At 49.2% G+C, this 19,488-nt stretch overlaps 1 protein-coding gene across 5 annotated transcripts; it reads right to left on the bottom strand.

Annotated features, from left to right (window-relative positions):
• Positions 1-3,591: 3,591 nt before the first annotated feature.
• Positions 3,592-19,066, bottom strand: C7H16orf71 (chromosome 7 C16orf71 homolog). Of its 5 annotated transcripts, XM_005349262.3 has the most exons (10): positions 18,989-19,066; positions 17,453-17,613; positions 15,993-16,130; positions 13,931-14,395; positions 11,480-11,597; positions 9,196-9,337; positions 7,703-7,849; positions 7,387-7,470; positions 4,969-5,194; positions 3,592-4,513 (listed from the first exon to the last, which is right to left on the bottom strand). In XM_005349262.3, exons 2-10 carry the CDS (start codon positions 17,558-17,560, stop codon positions 4,496-4,498), a joined length of 1,446 nt encoding a protein of 481 aa, XP_005349319.1. In that variant the 5' UTR covers positions 17,561-17,613; positions 18,989-19,066; the 3' UTR covers positions 3,592-4,495. The 5 variants fall into 5 exon arrangements, with proteins under 5 accessions (XP_005349319.1, XP_026636111.1, XP_026636112.1 ...); XM_026780310.1 differs by lacking the exon at positions 7,703-7,849; XM_026780311.1 differs by lacking the exons at positions 17,453-17,613; positions 18,989-19,066 and adding an exon at positions 15,797-15,848 and having other exon boundaries at positions 15,993-16,064.
• Positions 19,067-19,488: the final 422 nt, after the last annotated feature.

Here is a 19,488-nt window from a genome sequence, read left to right as displayed (position 1 = left end):
ACATGCTCATTTGTATATGTAAACAAACAGAGTTGCATGTGCACATGCTCATTTGTATATGTAAACAAACAGAGTTGCATGTGCACACGCTCATTTGTATATGTAAACACGAGTTGCATGTGCACATGCTCATTTGTATGTGTAAACACAAGTTTCAAGTGTACCGCTGTGTATAAGACTTAAAAAATGGATGTCTAAAATAGCAGAGACTCATGAAAGAAATTTGAAATGGGATTAGAGCTGTAACTCAGTAGGTAGGGTGCCTACCTAGCATACACAAAGGTCTGGGTTAGATCCCCAGCACCCTACTGACCAGGTGTGATAGAGAATGCAGGTAAGATTGGTGCTTGTGAGGTCGAGACCAGACTGTTCTACATAATGAGTTCCAGGACAGCCAGAGTTAAACAGAAAGACCCTGTCTCCAAATAAATAACAAATTTTCCTACCTACACTCAGGAATGGTGAACTGGAGATTCAGTGAGTGACTTAGCAACTGAACTATGTTACCCAAGTGCATACTGCAGATTAGCCTGTAAAACGAAGCCTAACAGCCACTCGGTGTATTGTAGGCAATGTAGTCCTCTTCTCACAGCCTGAGGTCTAGAACTGAGGCCTCTGGAGCCAGTCTGTGATGGGCATTATGGGCAGGTAGTTCTCATGTTGGCTGAGTCAGCTGCTGAAGGTGATATCTTTCCCGCTCTTGATTCACCTGATAAGGCTATGCAGGAATGATGGGTCCCATGCCAGCCACTGTGTCTCATTCAGTCTGCAATACAGCCCCAGTGTGCAGGCCAGGCTGCCCTGAGGCGAGAGCCTGACGAACAATACATGAAGCACTCCACAGCTAGAACTTCTCCAGAAGCCACCAGGCCAAAACTTCTGATGCTGTCAGAGTCAGTGCAGCAAACCTGACCTGAGAATATCTTTGGACTGACTCTCTGTGTCCTGTGGCCACCATGAGGACATTGCACAAGTACTTCCAGTGTACCCAGGGTACAGAGTAGGAAGGAGGATGCATGTGTCTCCTGTGTTGCAGACCCCATAGCCTAGTGGCTTCTGTAACAGAAACCTCTATAGAGTCAAGATGTTGGGAGGGATGGAGGACCTGGTGGAGAATCCATTCACACTTCCAGCTTAAAGTGGCTGCTAATGCACCATTAATTGAGCCCCATGACACTTTCCCTCCTTCCTGCTCCCTCCCCTTTTTATTTCTTCTGGTTTTTCGAGACAGGGTTTCTCTGTTCTGGAACTTGCTCTGTAGACCAGGCTGGCCTTGAACTCCTGGGTCCACCCATCTGTCTCCCAAGTGCTAGGATCAAATGTGTGCGCCACCACACCCAGCTTTTAAGTTGTGTTCTGGGGTTCGAGGGGACATGAATTTTGGGGGGATCCTTGGCGCTGCTCGCTACAGCACAGTAAGAGTTGTGAGTGCTTATACTATGGGGTTTGTGTAGCTGGCCCATGACTGCTGCCCACCAGCACTCTCCAGCCAGAATCCCCTCCTTCCCAACATTACAGAAAGAAAACGTGGGACTTGTTCAGGAGCCAGTGAGGAATTAGGTGAATTTGGGGTCCCCTTTGCAGATTTGGAGCTGCTCTGTAAAAAGGGTTGCCTGGGTAGAAATACTTTCCCAAGATCTCAGCCTCCTGGGAAGCCTGGGGATTGAGCACCTGTCCCTGGAGTGGGGGAGCCTGGGTTGCCTTGACCCTCATTATCCTCTTCTCCAAGCCTGTAAGGTGAACTCCTGTGATCAGTCCACACCCATGCTTGGGTGAGCGACTGAGAGCTGATACAGACATGTGGTAGTAGTTACTGAAGTTAAGAGGCAACTTTTGAAGCTGTGGAATTCTGGGATGTTCCATCCAGGTGGTATGTCTGTTCCTCATGGCTGAATACATTTTTTAAAACATTGCCAAGGGACTTCCATTCCCAGCACCCACATGGCAGCTTGCAAGTATAACTCTAGTTCCAGACACATAGACACATACATATATGCAAAATACCAATGGACATAAAATTTTAAAACAACACATTTAGTGAAACTGGAGAGATGGCTCAGTTGTTAAGAGCATTGACTGCTGCTCTTTTAGAGGTCCAGAGTTCAATTCCCAGCACCCATATGGTTGTTGCAGAATATTTGTTTACACTGTGAAGATGTGTCTTTGCCAAGGTGCCTTATAATTGGTTTAATAAAGATCTGAATGGCCTCACACCTGGGTTCCAGACAATAAAAGAAAAAAGATCTGAATGGCCCATAGCTAGGCGGAAAATAAGTCAGGAAGGACTTCTAGGGACAGAGAGGACTCTGGGGGGAAAAAAGGCAGGATCACCAGCCAGAGGCAAAGGAAGCAACACTGGCAGTAGGAGAGATGAAGTGTGAGCCACGCCACAGACTGTAGATTAAAATAAATGGGTTAAGGAAGTTATAAGCACTTGTTAGGAATAAGTCTAAGCTATAAAAACAAGTCTAAGCTATAGGCCGAGCGTTTTGTAATTAATAAAAGTATTCGGGTTGGAGAGATGGCTCTGTGATTAAGAGCATTGACTGTTCTTCCAGAGGACCTGAGTTCAATTCCCAGCAACCACATGGTAGCTCACAACCATCTGTTATGAGATCTGGCGCCCTCTTCTGGCATGCAGGCACACATGAAGGCAGAATATATACATAATAAATAAATCTTTAAAAAAAAAAAGTCTTACTGTCATTATCTGGGACATGGTGGCTCATGGGATCAGATGGCGTTTTCTGATGTGCAGATCCATCTATGTGCAGACAAAGCATCCATATACATAAATCTTATTTAAAAACCATTTATGTGTGTGCATGTGCAGGAGGGGTGTTCCACCGTGTGTATGTGAGGTCAGGACAGCTGGTTGGTTGTCTCCATCCACCTGCGGGTCTCAGGCAGCAAACACAGGCTACCAGACTTAGCAGCTAGTGCCTTTACCTGCTGAGCCACGCTTGTGTTCTCACCTCACCATCTCTCAGGACCCAGGGCTGTCATTTGCTCTTTCTTCACTCACATAATAAATCCCAAAACTTGTCCTGAACCCATGAGCTCTCCTGTTCTCTGGAGAATAGAGCTTTGTATGGCGTTTATCTCCTCAACCAGCCTCAAGATCACTCAGGGGGCACATGGAAACAGCAGAGGCCCCCGGCCATAAGCTAGCAAGGCTGTGCAGCCCCACCCTAGGTTCCTGTCTCTGCTGATGCCACAGGGAACAACAGTCTGACGGGCATGTGCATTTTTGGACTTCTCATATGGAGATCCCCCCACCTACTGGGGCCCTTCCTGTTCGGGGTCCTGTCTTCACCTTGTGGCCTTGTCATTCTTGATGAGGAAACCCGAGGGTTTCGGGTGCTAGGTGTTTACCATAATGGCACTTAACCTGGGACCGTCAGTTTTATAACCCCCAAGACCCCACCTTTAGAGTCCTTTTGTACTTGTCTTCTCAGCCCCTCTGGTCTGCATCATCTTCTGAGACATGATGATGTTGCCCAGGTGGTAGATCTATCTTTGGACCCAGGTCTGCTTGCCCACTACCACCCTCCTGCCTTCTCTTAAAGCCAGTGATTGACAGGCACATTGAAATTGCAGCAGAATTTATTTCCGATCACATGAGGCATTCTCAACAGGTTTTCTATCATTAGTGGGGTGGGGTTGAGAGAAAGAACATTTAGGAACAATGAAGTAATTTTGCTCTTGACGGCTAAGTGGAAGCTGCTAGGCAGAGGGTGGAGCCAGGCTGCCCTGGAGTTCAAGCAAGGGATCTCTGCCCTTGGGCAGGGCAGCCTGGCCGCCTTACAGGGAGGCTGCCTGTGGCCTTGGTAGGGGCCTGTCTTGCATGTGGCATCTAAAGAATATATCTTGGGGTTGGGATTAATGGCAGTCCCTGTGACTGTACCAGACAGGGTTTTTGTATCAGGATTCTGGGTGTGATGCTGGCTGCCAGTGACAACAGTGATCTGTCTGTGATCCTGTCACAGGACCTGTCTTGTGTGGCTCAGGACTTGGCACTGAGATCCTTGCCTAGCAGCAGGACAGCTGCCAGTGATAACGCCCCCACACCACAGCTGAGTGCTAAAACATTTGTCAGATGCCAAGTATCCTTCTCTGCCACCCAAACCCTGCCTTGGTAGTGGTTTCTCTGTTCTTCCATGGAGGGAGGAGGCAGGGGAAAACTCTGGGTGGCAGAAAATCAGAGGGGCTGAGAAAGCAGGTACAACAGACCCGAAAGATGGAGCCTGGGGTGGAGTGGATGGGGGGAGGGGAGACAAGTTTTGCAAAGTAACCAGGTGGAGGAAGCTCAGGTGTCCCCTCTGGGGTCCAGGCCTCAGCTGGTCACACAGCTTTCATTGATACCAAGGAGGGAGAGTGGGTTCCACTGCGTTTCACACAGCATGACTCCTGGTGTTGGAACTCCTGGGAGGTGCGGTGTTCCATCGAGACTAGCAAAGATGAGTGTCACCTTCAACTTGGAATGACCTGGAGCCTATGTGTGCTTTTGTATCTGGGGTTAAAAAGACAGAGAAAGCAAATTTCAGTTGTTTCCCCTTTTTTCAAAAAGTACATTAAGTCTGCATTAGTGTGGACATGTGTGTGTTAACTTACGTACACAAAATACCAGAGATCCAGGAACCCTGGAACCATTTCTTTAGGAAACTATAAATGCATTTAAATATGGGAACTGGAGATGTCAGCCCAGTGTTAAGAGTAATTGCTTAATATGCATGAGGCCCTGGATACAGCTCCCAACACCACCACAACAAAAAGTTTAAATATGCTTAAACTGGCTGGGTCAGGTCCAGAGTGAGTGTCTCAGGCCCCTGAGGCCCATGCTATTAAAAAAAGGCAGACTGTAGAGGGACCCTGAGGGCTGTGTAGATAGAAATCTGCCACCACTACCTTTTTTTTTGGGTCCTTTACCTGAGTTGAGTATAGCTGGCCCATAGCAGGTAGCAATACCTTTCTGGTTGGCTGTGTCCCAAGAGGGTTCCCTAGATCCAGGGCATTCTGCTTCTCAGCCCAGAGTTTTATGTGTTTCTTCCTCCCAGTTTGTGTTTCAGCTGTATCTTCCGGGGCCTGGGCCTTCTGGCCTCCAGAACGGTCACTGGTAGACAGGTGGGATGGACCAGCCCCCTTCCGAAATGCTCTTAGCTGTTGGAGAAGCTGGCTCTTCCCAGTACAGTCCCTGTGACGCAGGAAAACCAACCTAAGGCCTGGTGCCTGGAGGCCAGACCTCCCAACACTGAGAAAGGAGGAGAGCCTTATGTAGTTTCAGCTCCCATTCCAAAGCAAGGGCTGGCTTCCTGCTGTCTGGCAGCCTCTGCAGTTCGGTTAGGAAGAATGTGAGATGACAACCCTTGTGGATCTCTCCCTTAGCAATGGGCACTGTCCTGGCTAGTTTGTCAACCTGACACAAGCTGAAGTCACCTGAAAGGACGGAACTGCAATTAAGAAAATGCCTCCCTAAAATCCAGCTGGGGAGCTATGGGACAATGGTGTACCCTGTCACTTGTATTTTAAATAAATGCTGATTGGCCAGTAGGCAGACAGGAAGTAGAGGCAGGGCAATGAGAATTCTGGGAAGAGAGAAGTTTCAGTCTGCAGTCATGACCCAGAAGCAGAGGATGCCTTGCTGAAAACAGTGCCTCAACAAGCCACGTGGCTAACACAGACAATAATTATGGGCTAAAATAAATTATAAGAGTTAATAAAAAGCCTGAGATACTGAGTTTATAATTAATGTAGACCTCTGTGTGATTTCTTTGGGACCTAATGACTGTGGGAATGGGGCAGGACAGAAAAGTCAACACTGGGGGGCATTTTCTTAGTGACTGATGGGGGAGGGCCCAGCCCATTGCAGGCGGTGCCATCCCTGGACTGGTGGTCCTAGGGTCTGTAAGAAAGCAGGCTGAGCAATGTGTGGAGCAAGCCGCTAAGCAGCCCACTCCACGGCCTCTACATCAGTCCTGCGTGAGTTCCTGCCCTCACTGCTTTGGTCATGGTTGTCAGCAGAGCAACAGTCGCCCTGACTAAGCCAGGCATGGAGCCTTTGCCAGAAGCAGCTGCATGAACACAGTGACTCCCCACCCAACAGGAGAAGCAACAGAACAAACGTTCTAAGAAGGCTAAATCCGACAGAGGGAAAGGTCTGGAAAGCATGTGGGCTGACACAGTGAGACAGGGGACTGCCATGAGTCTGAGGCCAGACTAGCTAATGAGTGAGACTCTTGTCTTGAAAGGGAAAAACAAAGCTATTGACAGAGATGTTTTAGGATAAACATCCTCCACAGATGTATGGCTAATTTCCCATCTACACAGAGGGAATATTTTTAACATCCAAATCCTGGGCTACCCCGTAGCTGCCATCAACAGCATTTCCCATGCACACTGCCTTGGAGTCCTGCAAGGTAGGAATGGCAGTTTTCTCCTATATTTAAAGGAAGGCGTCAGGTCCTGAAGGGATGAAGCAATAAGCTGAAGGGCCAGTCTGAGTGTGCCCAGGTCTACTGCCTGGAGCTGCCTACTGCCTGGAGCTACAGCCTTCATAAGAGGACCTAGGCCTGGTGCCTGGCAGTGAGCCAACTAGCACCTCAAAGCAGGGCTGAGGGGCATCCCAGCCTTGACTCCCTTTCCTTGAATGAACAAGGCCTTGCCCAAGGGTGTTGTGGGAAGAGAAAAGAGATGTCTATGGGGAGGTGCAAAGGAAAAGCCAAGACTGTGTAGCTGCAGCTTTCCTGGGGTGCTGCTGTACCACAGACTCTGGCGGGGAACCTCCCAACACTTCACACCCCATCTTCCTGGGATGTCCCATTCTACACCTAAGCTCTGCCATTCCCAGTGCTGCAGGCAGCTATGACCCCCATTTCTCATTCATCCTGTGGCCACAGTCTGGGGCCTGGGGCACGTCTCTGACAGGACACTGCTCTTTCTTTGTTTTTCGAGACAGGGCCTCTCTGTGCAACAGTTCTGGCTGTACTGGAATTCGTGCCATACTCAGAGATCTGCCTGCCTCTGCCTCCCAAGCCCTGGGGTTAAAGGCGTGCACCAACACCGACTGGCTGGACACTGCTCTTTAATCTACCAGCTCTTTTTCACATTTGGCTAACAGCTGGCCCTCCACGTTTTCTTTACTAGCAGCAGGAGCAAGATCAAGCTGGGGAACTGTTTTCAGAGGCTGGACTAAGCTGCCCTGGAGTGGGAAGCTTGATGTCACACATGATGCCTAGGTATAGTAGGCTTGGCCACACAGGCTTCCCTATGCCAGGTTATAAAGCACAATACCCACTCCCATCACACCAGATGCTGACCCACATGTCTAGGGGGCCCAGGGCACAGGGAGGGAGCTTCCCAATGGAGAGGGATAGACTCTAAGGTTACCTCCATTCCCAGGAGGATGCCCCCTGTCCTGGGTCTGCTGTCTCCATGCCTTCCTCCTCACTGTCAGAGGAGCTATATTCAGAGCTGGAAGTAGAAGAAATGGGTTCTCAGGATGGCTTCAGCCACCTTGCCAGGCCTGCCTCTCACCTACGGACCTCCCTGGGAATCCAAGAAGAGTGACAGCCAGCCAAAGCTAAGGGGCCACTGGGCTTCCTGCCATTTCTGAAGGGAAGGTACAAGGTGCTCAACCCAGATGAGCTTTGCCTTGTGTCCCTCCTTCCCTCCTGCAGACACCGTTCTTAGCATTGTTCTGTACCTCTCCTGGGACTGGTGCTCTTGTGGTTCGGATGGCTCCGTCTGACGCAGGTCAATGAAGATGGTGGGAGGCTCTGTCTTCAGCCATCTACTCTCTGCCAGCTTCTGCGCTGGCTCAGTTTGAAAGCCAGGCTCTGCTAAAGCACTTCTGCAATGGGAGGGGTGAGGTGGCCCTTCTATGTGATTCCTGCCACCTGCTGAGCAGGTCTAATCACTGTGCTCACAGCAGCTACTGAAGGTGTGTCTGTGATGTGCGGGTGGGCACTTGGAACCCATCCGTTCTCTAGGGCACCACTACCCCCACAGAACTGGGCAAGTCTGATATGCTGTGTATCAGCTCAGCTGGTGGGCAGGCCTGTTGAAGTGTTCAGGAGGCTGAGGCAGGATAGAAAGTTCAAGGCCAGCCTAGGCAACTTAGTAAGACTTTATACATATACTTTTTGTGTATGAGTGTTTTGCCTGCATGCATGTTTATCCACTGGTATGACTGGTGTTCATGGAGGCCAGAAAGGGCATCTGATCCCCTGGAACTGGAGTTGCAGACAGTTGTGAATCACTGTGTGAGTGCTGGCAATCAAACCTGTGTCCTCTGGAAGAACAACCAATGCCCCTAACCACTGACGCATCTCTCCAGACTCTTAGCAAGACTTTAAAGAGAAAAAGTAAAAAGGTGACTTGGGATGCCACGCAGTGGCAGAAGATGGACCTAGCATGCGTGGCCCTGAGTTCAGTCCTCATATGATAAATAAACCCTCAGTCTGTTCCACTCAGTTGGGAACCACTTAGCACAAGCTAAGTCACTCAAATAGATCCATAAAATGAAACCATTTCCATCCCATTAGCCACGTTTCCAGTGCTTGGGAGTTGTGTGGAGCTGGTGGCTTCCACATTGGATAGCACAGGCTCTGTCCCTTCAGCTAGCCAGGCAGAATCCCCGACAACTTCAGGGGGAAAAGTCCCCAGACCTCTGAAAATGGTTGCATCTGGGAAAGGCAGAACACTGGGCCTCAGGTGACCCCATCTCCAGCTTCACTCTGTCCCAGTTTGCTTCCCTGCTTGTCCAGGACAGGTGGCTGCCCACAGCCCTTCCATCTTCTGACCCAAGCCAAACTACAAAAGTCCAGGGAAAAGTTCCCATTGACCTGGCTGGGTTCAAGGCTAGACCAATCAATATGGTCAGAGGAGCAGGGTAATGTGATAAGTCTGCTGTTCCCAGGGAAGTCATGTTGGTGCCAAGAGAAAGTACCTATTGTGTTAGGGAACAGCTCTGGGCTCAATACGCAGCTCTGCCTCTGAAGTGACCTGGGAGAGGCATGGCAATCTGAACCCCAGCTTCTCCATCAGTAAAAATAAAGATAATGGAGCATTTGCCTGAGTCCTTATTCAAAGAGAAAGTACATGCCGAGTGCCCCACCAGTAGGCCCAAATGACACTGCCTAGAGGCAGGCTGGTTCTAAAGCAATGGCTGTGGGTGTGGATGGTGGAAGTCCCCACCTGCTTCTGGCTTCCGGTTCTTCAGTGCTTTGGGAGTTGTCAGCAGATACCTTCTGGGTAGGGTTGCAGACTCTGGACTGAGTGGCACACAGGAGGGCCAGCTGCTCCAGCAGTATGTCCTGAGGGAGTCCAGTGGTGTGCCCTGGGGGTTGCCAGGAGAGGAGGTTGCTTAACTCAGGTCTGCCTCTCAGTGGTTGAGCTTCAGGCTCCAATGTGCCCCACCTCAGACCTCTCTGAGGCTTCAGCTCCTCTTGGCAAAGTCAAGGGATTGTCACATCTTCAAGAGAGGCTGCTACACTTGAGCCTTGTGACATAGGGTCTCAGGTGACCACAATGAACAGATGTTTGTACTTTCCAAAAGGTAGCAAACAGGCTTATATAGATGTATGTGTGTGTGTGTGTGTGTGTGTATGTGTGTGTGTGTGTGTGTGTGTGTCTCAGGGATGGGAGCACTTGGGAGTGAACCCAGGGCTTTGTGCATGCTATCAAGCAATCTTTCACAAAGCTACAACCCCAGCAACCGCATTCATCTTTTTACACCTTTCTATGAGTAGACTTTGTTCACTGAGCTGAGTGTACTCTCTGATGAGCTTGATTTAGCTAGAGCAAGATCCCTATTGAATAGGAGCTGTTTCCAAGTTTTCAAAGCTTCTTTTTTTTTCTCTTGAGACAGGGTTTTACTGTATAGCCTTGACTGCCCTGGAACTTATTCTGTAGACCAAGCTGGCCTTGAAATCACAGAGATCCACTTGCCTCTGCCTCCCGAGTGTTGCTACCACCGCCAGGCAATTTTTTTGTTGTCTTACAGTGCACAGCAGTGAACATCCTGGGGTATGTGTTTAAACAAGAGATTTTCCAAACAGAATAGCTTCTCTGGTGGGAGTGGAAATCTCACCACTTGGAAGGTAGAAGAAAGATCAGGAGTTTAAGGCCAGTTTCAGCTACATAATGAGTTTGAGCCACCTTGGACTACATGTCTCAACAAAATAAAACTAAACAAAAAGGAATAGCTTTATCCGAGAGTCATGAGCATTTAAAATAGAGACTAGGTCCTGCTGTAGCACCCTCCAGAGAGGTGCTCATGATACATTTCTGCCAACCTTGCAGAGAATCCACTCCACCACACCCGGAAGCTCTGCTGAAGCAGGAATGCTGTCACATGCTCATTAGTGGCACCACTTTGAAGTTTGAAGCAGGAGAATTGCCAAGACTTCCAGGCCAGTCCAGACTACCATGTAGACCTTGTCTCAAAACAAAAGTCAAGGTGATGCACACCTTTATATCAGCACTCAGGAGGCAGACACAGGCAGATGCAAGTTCAACAGATCTGCCCGACATATGTTCCAAGTTCCAGGTCAACCAGGGCTAAACAGTAAGATGGCATCTCAAAAACAAAACAGGTAGGGCTGGAGAGAGATAGATCAGTGATTAAGAGCACTTGCTGCTCTTGCAAAGGACCTGGGTTCAATTCCCAGCACCCACACAGTGGCTCAAAACTGTAATTCCAGTTCCAGGGGATCTGCTGCCCTTTCCTGGTGCATGCACAAATGACCATGTGGTAGCATTTACATGCCTACAGGCAAAACAATTATAAAGAAAAAAAATGAACTTAAAAAAACCTTCTTGCTTCAAACATCCCAGTGGCTGTTAGTCTAGTGGAGTCTTTGGTCTGGAACTGGACATGGACACCTAGGCCGTCCTTGCTCCCCAGCTCAGATGTGCATCCACCTGTTCTTGGGGCCTGCATGAGTGGAGAGAAAGTGTGGAGCCTTTTATAGAGCTGCTCATAAATCAGGCGGTGGTGACACACGCCTTTAATCCCAGCACTCTGAGTTTGAGACCAGTCCAGGCTATAGAGAGAGTTCCAGGACAGCCAGGGCTACACAGAGAAACTCTGCTCCTGTCTTGAAAAACAAAGAGAGCTGTTCATAGCAAGGCCATGAGCACAGTGAGAGTATGATGCTTTCAAATAGAATGAGCATTTCAGCTGCCTGAAAGGGAGCAAGAGACAGGTTCTGCTTTCCCGCAGAAGAGGAAGAGGAACGAAGGAAGCTGGAGGAAGAAAAAGGGTGGACCACAGGGCAGGTAAGTTTGAAGGCCTGAACGTGCCTGGCTGAGCAGGCACCCGTATGTATGATGAATGAAGTCTTTTGTAAGACTGGGCAGTGAGTGTGCTGAGGACAGTAAGGGTGAGAGCCCTGCCCATTCCCTACCCCCGCCACTGAGAGGCTTGGAAGGAAGTACTTAAGGAGATTCACTCCGACTTCTGTGGTGAAGGTCAGACCTTGGTTTTGGCAGCGGTCAGCTAACCACCACGCAGTTCTGGGAGCATTGTCACCCTGGCTGTCTTTTCGCCCTGGCAGACTCTGAAGGATGTAATCCAAATCCCAGCCTTCAAGTTGCTGAAATGATAAAGCTGGTGATTACAAGGCTGCAGAAAGGTTCTGCAGTAGGAACCCCCACTTTACAACAGCTGCAGCCAGCAGAGTATCATGAGTCATCCATCATAGTGAGGCAGGCAAACATAGGAAACCATTTAGCTTGGGACAACCCCACTTAGTTTTGGTTGTCCGCATCCCCACTGCAATACTCATTTGACAGTGTAGATCCTTCACCTGCAGTGTACTAAAGAGATGCACACCTCTTCAAACATTGCACTAGCAACATCAGAACTCCCTGCCACCCCCACCTGCATCTCTGCACTATGGTATAAATCTTCGCCGCTCAACTCTGTAAACAATCAAATTTAGACAGTTTCCATTCAAGTGTATTCTCAGTATATCTAGGTATGGAGAAGATAGGGATTATCTTGCCCGAGCTGGTCTTGGGTGTTTAGGCAGTAAGGGAGAATTGTGCTCTACTAATCTTTTAGGGAAAACTCCCTATTTACTGCAATCTTATAACTGTGCGTAACTAGGCATTCAGATGATTAAAATCCAATGATTATGGGAAAGGGACATGTGCAGTAGGAAAAATATATGATCTAATCAATCAGAATAGAGAACCATCCAAATTATGTCCCCTTAGTAGCCAGCCCCTCCTTCCTTTAGACCTCATAAAATGAAGTCCTGTTGATCTTGACAGGACTATTTAATTTGTTGTCACCTAGCTCCAACAAAGTTATTTTGATTCTTTGGCATATCTGTGTGAGCCTTATTTTCAGTTCTTTGGATAAGTGGCCAAGAGCCTGGAAGCACCCACCCCAGACTCCAAACACCAATGGAGTGGTGCTGGAATTTGGGTGTATCTAACATACTTGACTGCACTATCTTTTGTAAATGATTACACACTAAGCCCTTCCTTTAAGGTGAGACCTGCATTCTCCCCCACTTTGCCACCAACACACAGGGTTTGTGTAGCCTTGGCTGTCCTGGAACTCGCTCTGAAGAACAGGCTGCCTCTGCCTCCTGATTGCTGGAATTAAAGGCGTGCACTACCACCACCCAGCCAGACCTGCATTTCTTGACACCTCCTTCCTTAAACTTGTTTTGGGTCAATACTTTTGGGTGCAAAGATGGATAACCTGGAGGATCTCATTATAGCTGGCCTTGAACTCACAAGGTAGCCAGGGATGACCTTGAATGTCTGACCCTCCTACCTTCACCTCCCAAGGCCTGGGATTACTGGCCTACCTAACCACACACACTTTATGCACGCAAGGCAAGCACTCTCCCAACCAATGCACATCCTGGCCTTCTCCTCTGTCTGAACTGTCTAGGTTCATACCAATTTTTTTTTTGCAACTTTAAGAACCTTGTGGTTCTAGCAGGTGCTCAAACTGGAGAGCTTGGCCCAGATGGCTCTGTAGGCATAGCAGGAGGGCGGAAGCATGGATCTACGATGAATGCTTGAGTGAACCCTTTCAAATTTCTGCGGTCATATAGGTGAGGAAGAATTAAAGACATGAAGAGGGACAGAATGAAACTGCTGGCTTATGTAAACAGCAATGAAAATTCTTTGCATGTCTGTGTGCTCACATTCTGTAAACTGTTAAAGAAAGCAATGCAGGGGTTTATAACCTTTCCATGCTAGGCTGGAGAGCCTTCCAATATGTCCACCTCCACCTGGAAGGAACTGAGTTTGCACAGCTAACCAGGGTATTCTTCATAGCCTTTGAAAATTCAACAAGTATGATTGAAAGGTTTCTTTGCTGGGCAGTGGGCAATCACAGAGCACAGTTGTGCTGCCCAAGGCTGCCCACCCACTAACAGTGGGAAACAGACTCACCAGCAAGGAATAGGGAGTCACTGCTGTGGTTGCAGATCGACACTCCCAGCAGCCTTCACTCCTTCCTCTTCTGCAGTCTCTCACAGAATCACCTCTCCCAACTCCAGTCTCTGTCTCCCTGACTCTCCGTCTGTCGCCAGTTCTCACTAATGTACTTAGTCTGACTTGGACAGCTGTTCCTAGCGTGTGGGATCTGCCCACTGTGAGGACTTCACTTCAGCAGTGCCTGCTTCTGTCTTATGCATGACTATACTCAGCATTCATGCTTGAGGTCATCTCTGTGTTCTCCCTAAAGAAAGCTGGACTTGTCTTCTCTGCCATTATCACTAGTTCTCACTGAGGGTGAGTTCTGTGCCAGCCTTTCCACATACTTGCTGGCCAGTGGACCTGAGATTTGGGCCTAAGGTCTTAGAGGACAGCTGGTCCCAGCCTCAACAGTGTGGCAGGGTTGTGGCCATGTTGCGGGGGACTGGCCTGAAGGTTCAGGCTAGGCAGTGGACGTACTTACCTTGAGTGAGAGCACCGGACACCCTTCCCGAGACTGCTCCGAGGATACTTCTGGCCAGGGTCCTGAGACTGCAGCCTGGCCATGATCACCACAGGCTGGGTTCTTGGAAGCCTGGGTCACTTTCTGAAGGATATCCTTCTCAATCATCCTCCTCCTCTCCCTGCGGAGGGTTCTGCACTCGTCAGTATTGGAGGCCTCTGTCTTCAGCTCTCCTTCCAAAGGAAAAGTGGCTTCTCCCTGGGAAGTCCATGGGGGACTCTGGGATCCTTTGGGGTTAGACAGGCTTCTAAGGTTGCCTTCCAGCCAGGGTGGGTCCTCCTCAGCCTCCAGAAGAATAGGGCTGATCTCGACACAGCTCTGGCAAGACCAGCCAGGGCCTCTTCTTTCCTGAGGGGCCAAGTCCGTCTGTCTGACCATCTGTCCACTTCTAGGTTCTACAGCTAGTCTTCCAGGAACCAGAATTGGCTAGACAAAAAAGCCATCATTGGTGAACACCTGCAAAGACATACTTTACAGACACGCACACACATGCAGGCACACACACAGGGTATCCACGATAAGGTGGAGGTAGCCAAGAATCAATTTTTCCTTCCACCATGGGCCCTGGGTATAGAACTCAAAGAGTGTCATATCAGGTTGAGCAGCAAGTGCCTTTGCCCATCAAGGCACCTCATGGGCTCCATTTTGAGCCCTTTTAGTTCAACAACTTGTCATGTCATATGGACATTGCTACTGTTTCCAAAACGATTCCACCCCTATTGCCCCTCTCCCAAAGGAGTTGGTAGTCCTTACAGAAAAGAAGAAATCAGTTCATGAAAATTGTGTCACCTAAACTGACCAGAGTCCTAGTTGTCTTTCAGATTCTCCTGGGGAGGACGGGGGGGGGGGTGCTGTTTTATATTAGCGTCTATGAGGGCTGGGCTTCACACAGTGTTTTGGTGGAGATGGGTCAGGTGGACTTCTTTAGCACACCCAGTTTGCCTCAACGATGCTAGGAAGAACTGAGCAGAGGGCGGTTACCCAGAGCTGAGGGGCTCCTGGAGCCGAGTCTGGCCTGCAGAGATGCTTTGGCCTGCCAGTGTTTTCATTGGAAAGTATGTCAGTCACAGCCACATCAGAAGAGTTAACAGGTCTGACAGACCTGGGTAGCTAAGAATAAAAGCTGCAGATGGGATCTACTGGGATAGCAATTCATTTTTATTATCAAGCCACTGATGGAGTTTTGGTTTATTTATGATTTTATATGTATGCATGCATGTTTATGTGCACCATGTGTGTGCAGGAGTCCATAGAGGCCAAAAGTGGGGCTGGAAACAGAGTTACAGTTGGTTGTGAGCTACCATGCAGGTGCTGGAAACCAAACCTGGGTCGTCTGCAAGAGCAACAAGCTCTCTTAATTACTGAGCCTTCCTCTCCAGCCCCCATCTTGAACTTTTGATGCTCCTGCCTCACCTTCCAAGTAGCTCAGATTACATGCTTATACCATCAGGTCTGGAGTAATCATTGAGTTTAGGTAGAGGTCTTGGTCTCTCTCTGGACCGAGAGAGGGGAGGGAGGGAGGGGGGTATGGGCAGTTCCACGGACTGGAAGCCCAAGCCTGAGCTTCCCCCTCCTCCCGTGATTTCCTACTAGGGTAGCCAGCATTGAGCACTACTGTAACGACACTCAGACACCTCCCTTAGGCTTCCTGGGGGAGCACTTAGTCATGAACATTCAGCAAGCTTGAGGGGCTACGAATTAGTTTGGTTAGAGAGAGATATTTGAGACAGGCAGCTGTGACAATGGCCAGACAGTACAGAGTGTCTTGGAAGAAAACAAAAAGGACAGCAGGCAGCAAAAATCAAATAGAAACCCCAATGTACTTACAGTGTTGGGAGGTGCCATGCTTATATGTTGAACACCCAAGTGCTAGGCTGTCCTTGGGGGAGGAAGAGGCAAAACCAGTGGTTTTAAGCATTTAGACCTACATTGTTAGTAGAATCCTTGAGAGATTTGCAATCACCAACCCCATGACCCCTCTCCAGGGTACTTAGCAGGTCCCCCAAGCCTGTGTCCCACAGACCTCAGGTGAAGAACTCCTCCCTACAGCAATCCAGATCCCAGACTCAAGAGGGTCTTCAGCCAGCTCCTCAGCCAGGTCTGGAATCAGGACGGGCTGGTTTCGCTGAAAGATGAAGGGTTCTTCTTCCTCACAGTCAGACTGCAGACAGACCAGGGTGGTTCAGAGGAGAAGGCAGCCCTGCTTTGCCCAACCACCCAGGAGCATCTGGGAAGATCAGTTCTCTACAAAGGGCCACGTCCTGTGCTGCTTTCTGCAGCCAACCCCAAAACAGGCTCAGCAGCACCACCTCATACTGGTGAGATGTGAGCTTCCCTGATGCACGATTAATAAAAACTCAGATACAGAAACTGGGGTTCAACCTTAAGGTCCAAAAAGCAAAATAGCCAGTCACTGGCTTTTACCTCGACCTCAGTCTAAAATGGTGATCCTGCCTTCAGGAATCTCAGAATGAGACTGTGTCTGAGAGCTGTCTCCTCCCGTTTTATAATCCTCTCTAGGGCTAGGATTAAAGGCATGCACAGCCTGATTTCTATAGCAACTAGTGTGGCTACTGAGATTAAAGGTGTGTGTTACCACTGCCTGGTCTATAAGGCTGACCAGCAAGGCTGTTTTATACTCTGATCTTCAGGCAAGTTTTATTTATCAAAACATAAATGAAATATCACTATACTTCCCTTTTCACAGGCTATGCTCAAGATTTTGCATTAATGCTGGCAGTGAGTAATGGTAGTGAAGGGGTAGCTAAAGGGGAGGCCAGCTCATTTTCATACTGACTTATCATTTAACACAAGAGCTTTGGTTAGCTGTCTCTAACCAGAGAGGAGAGAGGCCTGCCACCTTACAGGGACTTCTTCGCAAAGCAAAGACAGCACTAGGGCACCGAGGTACTGTCATCGTCTACTTCTTTTGCCACACCGTGCACTGGATAATGCCCGAGTCTTAGCTTGGTTATGTTCATCTTTGCAAATGCTCAGGTCGGGCACAATCAGCTGTTTTGCTTCAGAACCCTTGCTCTTCACTCTAAATGTCCTATGCCAATCTGAGTGCTGAGTCTCTGACCAGTGGATCACCTGTATAAATGACCACTGGTACTGTCAGTGACCCCAAACCACTTTAAGTAGCAGAATCCCTCCAGGACCATATCATGGTGTCCTGAAAAGGTTATTGCTCTCAGAGGTTGGCACTGGCCCTGACCTGACCCAAGAGTTGAGAGCAGCAAGTTGCAAAGACCACCTGGGGGTCAAGGCCACTGCAGGAGAGTACACGGAACACCAACACCTATACTCAAGAGTTCTGGCAAACCCAGAAAGAATCCTAAAGGGCGTAGGTACCCAGAAGTAAACTCAGGGATTGATGAGAAAAATAAACCCTATAGATCAGAGGGGTCTGTAGAGAGGAGTACCCAAAACTGTCCTTGTCCCAGCTGGACAGCTGATATCCAGGAAGAAGCTCTTGCTCACCAGGGAGGAGTCTGAATCCAGGCATGGCAGCTGGTCTTTGGCAGCCTTAAGGATGGCATCCCAGGGAGAAACTGGCCAGGACACCACGTCTTTATCTTTGGATGTCATGGGGACCCAGGCTCAAACAATCATCTCATTATAATACCATCATCAGAGGAGCCCTGTGGAGCACACGGGGTAGACAGCAGTGTCTAGGCGTCCAAAAACAAACTAGCATGGGCAGCCTTTCAAAAGCCTTGATCATGGTGAAAACACACCTGCAAATTTCCATTTTCCACCAATTTCCTTCCAGTTCTGGAAGTTTATGTTACCAGGTAACAGGACTCTGTGTGTGTGTGTGTGTGTGTGTGTGTGTGTGTGTGTGTGTGTGTGCAGTGATGAGTGCACAGGAGCACACGGTGTTTGTACATGTAGGTATGTGATGCTTACTGATAGGAGTGTGTGAAAACAGAGGTGCAGACATATATATTATATATCATATATCTAAATATGTATATTTGTGGTGGTTTGAAAGAAAATGGTCCCCATAGGGAATGGCACTATTAGGAGGTGTGACTTTGCTGGAGTAGGTGTGACCTTGTTGGAGGAAGTATGTCACTGGGGGGTTGGGCTTTGAGGTCTCCTATGCTCAAGCTACACCCAGTGACAGAGTGCACTTCCTGTTGCCGGTGGATCTCCCAGATGTAGAATTCTCAGCTCCTTCTCCAGCACCATGTCTGCCTGCATGCCACCATCTCCCATCTCCCACCATGATGACAATGGACTAAACCTCTGAACTGTAAGTCACTCCAATTAAATGTTTTCCTTTATAAGAGTTGCTGTGGTCATGGTGTCTCTTCACAGCAACAGAAACCCTAAGACACACACACACACACACACGTGCATATGTATGCATGTGTGTATGTCCTATAGAGGATATGGAGAGGTTGGTAAGTAGCAGAGAGAGGTTGAATCACAGTTAAGGTCTGGGGATGGGCCTCTTTGGTAGAGCATTTGCTGCCATATATAATGGACAGGACATGAATCCAATCGCCAGCACTGAGAAAGGGGTTTAGGGTTTGGAGAGACGACCCAGCAGTTAAAAGGGTCCTCTTCTGCTCTTGTAGAGGACCGGAATTGGGTTCACCAAATCACAACTACTTTTAACTTTAACCCTTGGGAGATCCTATGTCTTTGGTGTCCACTGATATCCACACTCGAGTGCACATCCCAGCCTTCACATACATACACATAATTAAAAATAAAATAAATCTTTAAAAGTTTGGGATTTAAGATCCATTATCCACAAGATTTTGCTAGTCATACTCAAATGAGTCGTTGGCTCAACCCCACCCTTTGTATCTCACCCTAAAAAAATTTCCTTGGACCTCAGTGGACAAAGGGACTTTAGGAGTGTGGGGTGAAGGCCTAACGGACCAGGCTGATCAGCTAGCGGCGCCGAATCAGGGCGGCAGCAGGGAGTGAGTCGGGTCTTTAAGCCTCTGAAGCTTGTAGGCAAGCACAGATGCTTGGCGGTCCTGCTTTTGGTATACCCACCAGCGGATGTCCCATAGCAGGGGCTCTGGTAGTGGGGCACCCAAGACTGATCGTCCTTTAGGTGCACAAAGCGGTGGCCGGGTTGAAAGAAGGGTAGACCACGGAGGAAAGAGCATGGCCTGGCTTAGCGGACCGAGAAGTTCACTGTTTCTCCTAGATACCGGTTGGCTCCGCCTCGCCCCGCCCCGCGCCAGGCGTCGTTGCCTAGGGGACGGGGAGGCAGCAGGACGACCGTGCTCGTGCTAAAGCACGAGGGTCGCACTGCCGGCCACCCGCAGCCGGGACCAACCCCGGGTACTGCCACTGGCCTCGGGTCGCTCCGCTCGTCCACTTGCTCTGTCCCAGGCTGCACGAGGCCACCGGCCGCCCTCTTCTTCTTCGGGCACCGCCCTCCTCTCCGCCTCAGGAGCGGCTCCTCGTATCTGTCATCTCATTGGCTGCTGTGGTGGGCCAATAATAGCAGGCCCGCCATCTTCCCGGAATGCTCCGCGCTCGACTCC

This window comes from Microtus ochrogaster, chromosome 7 (assembly GCF_000317375.1).
Source record: "Microtus ochrogaster isolate Prairie Vole_2 chromosome 7, MicOch1.0, whole genome shotgun sequence".
In the NCBI taxonomy this organism is placed as follows: Eukaryota; Metazoa; Chordata; class Mammalia; order Rodentia; family Cricetidae; genus Microtus; species Microtus ochrogaster.
This window is presented reverse-complemented; position numbering and strand designations above follow the sequence as displayed.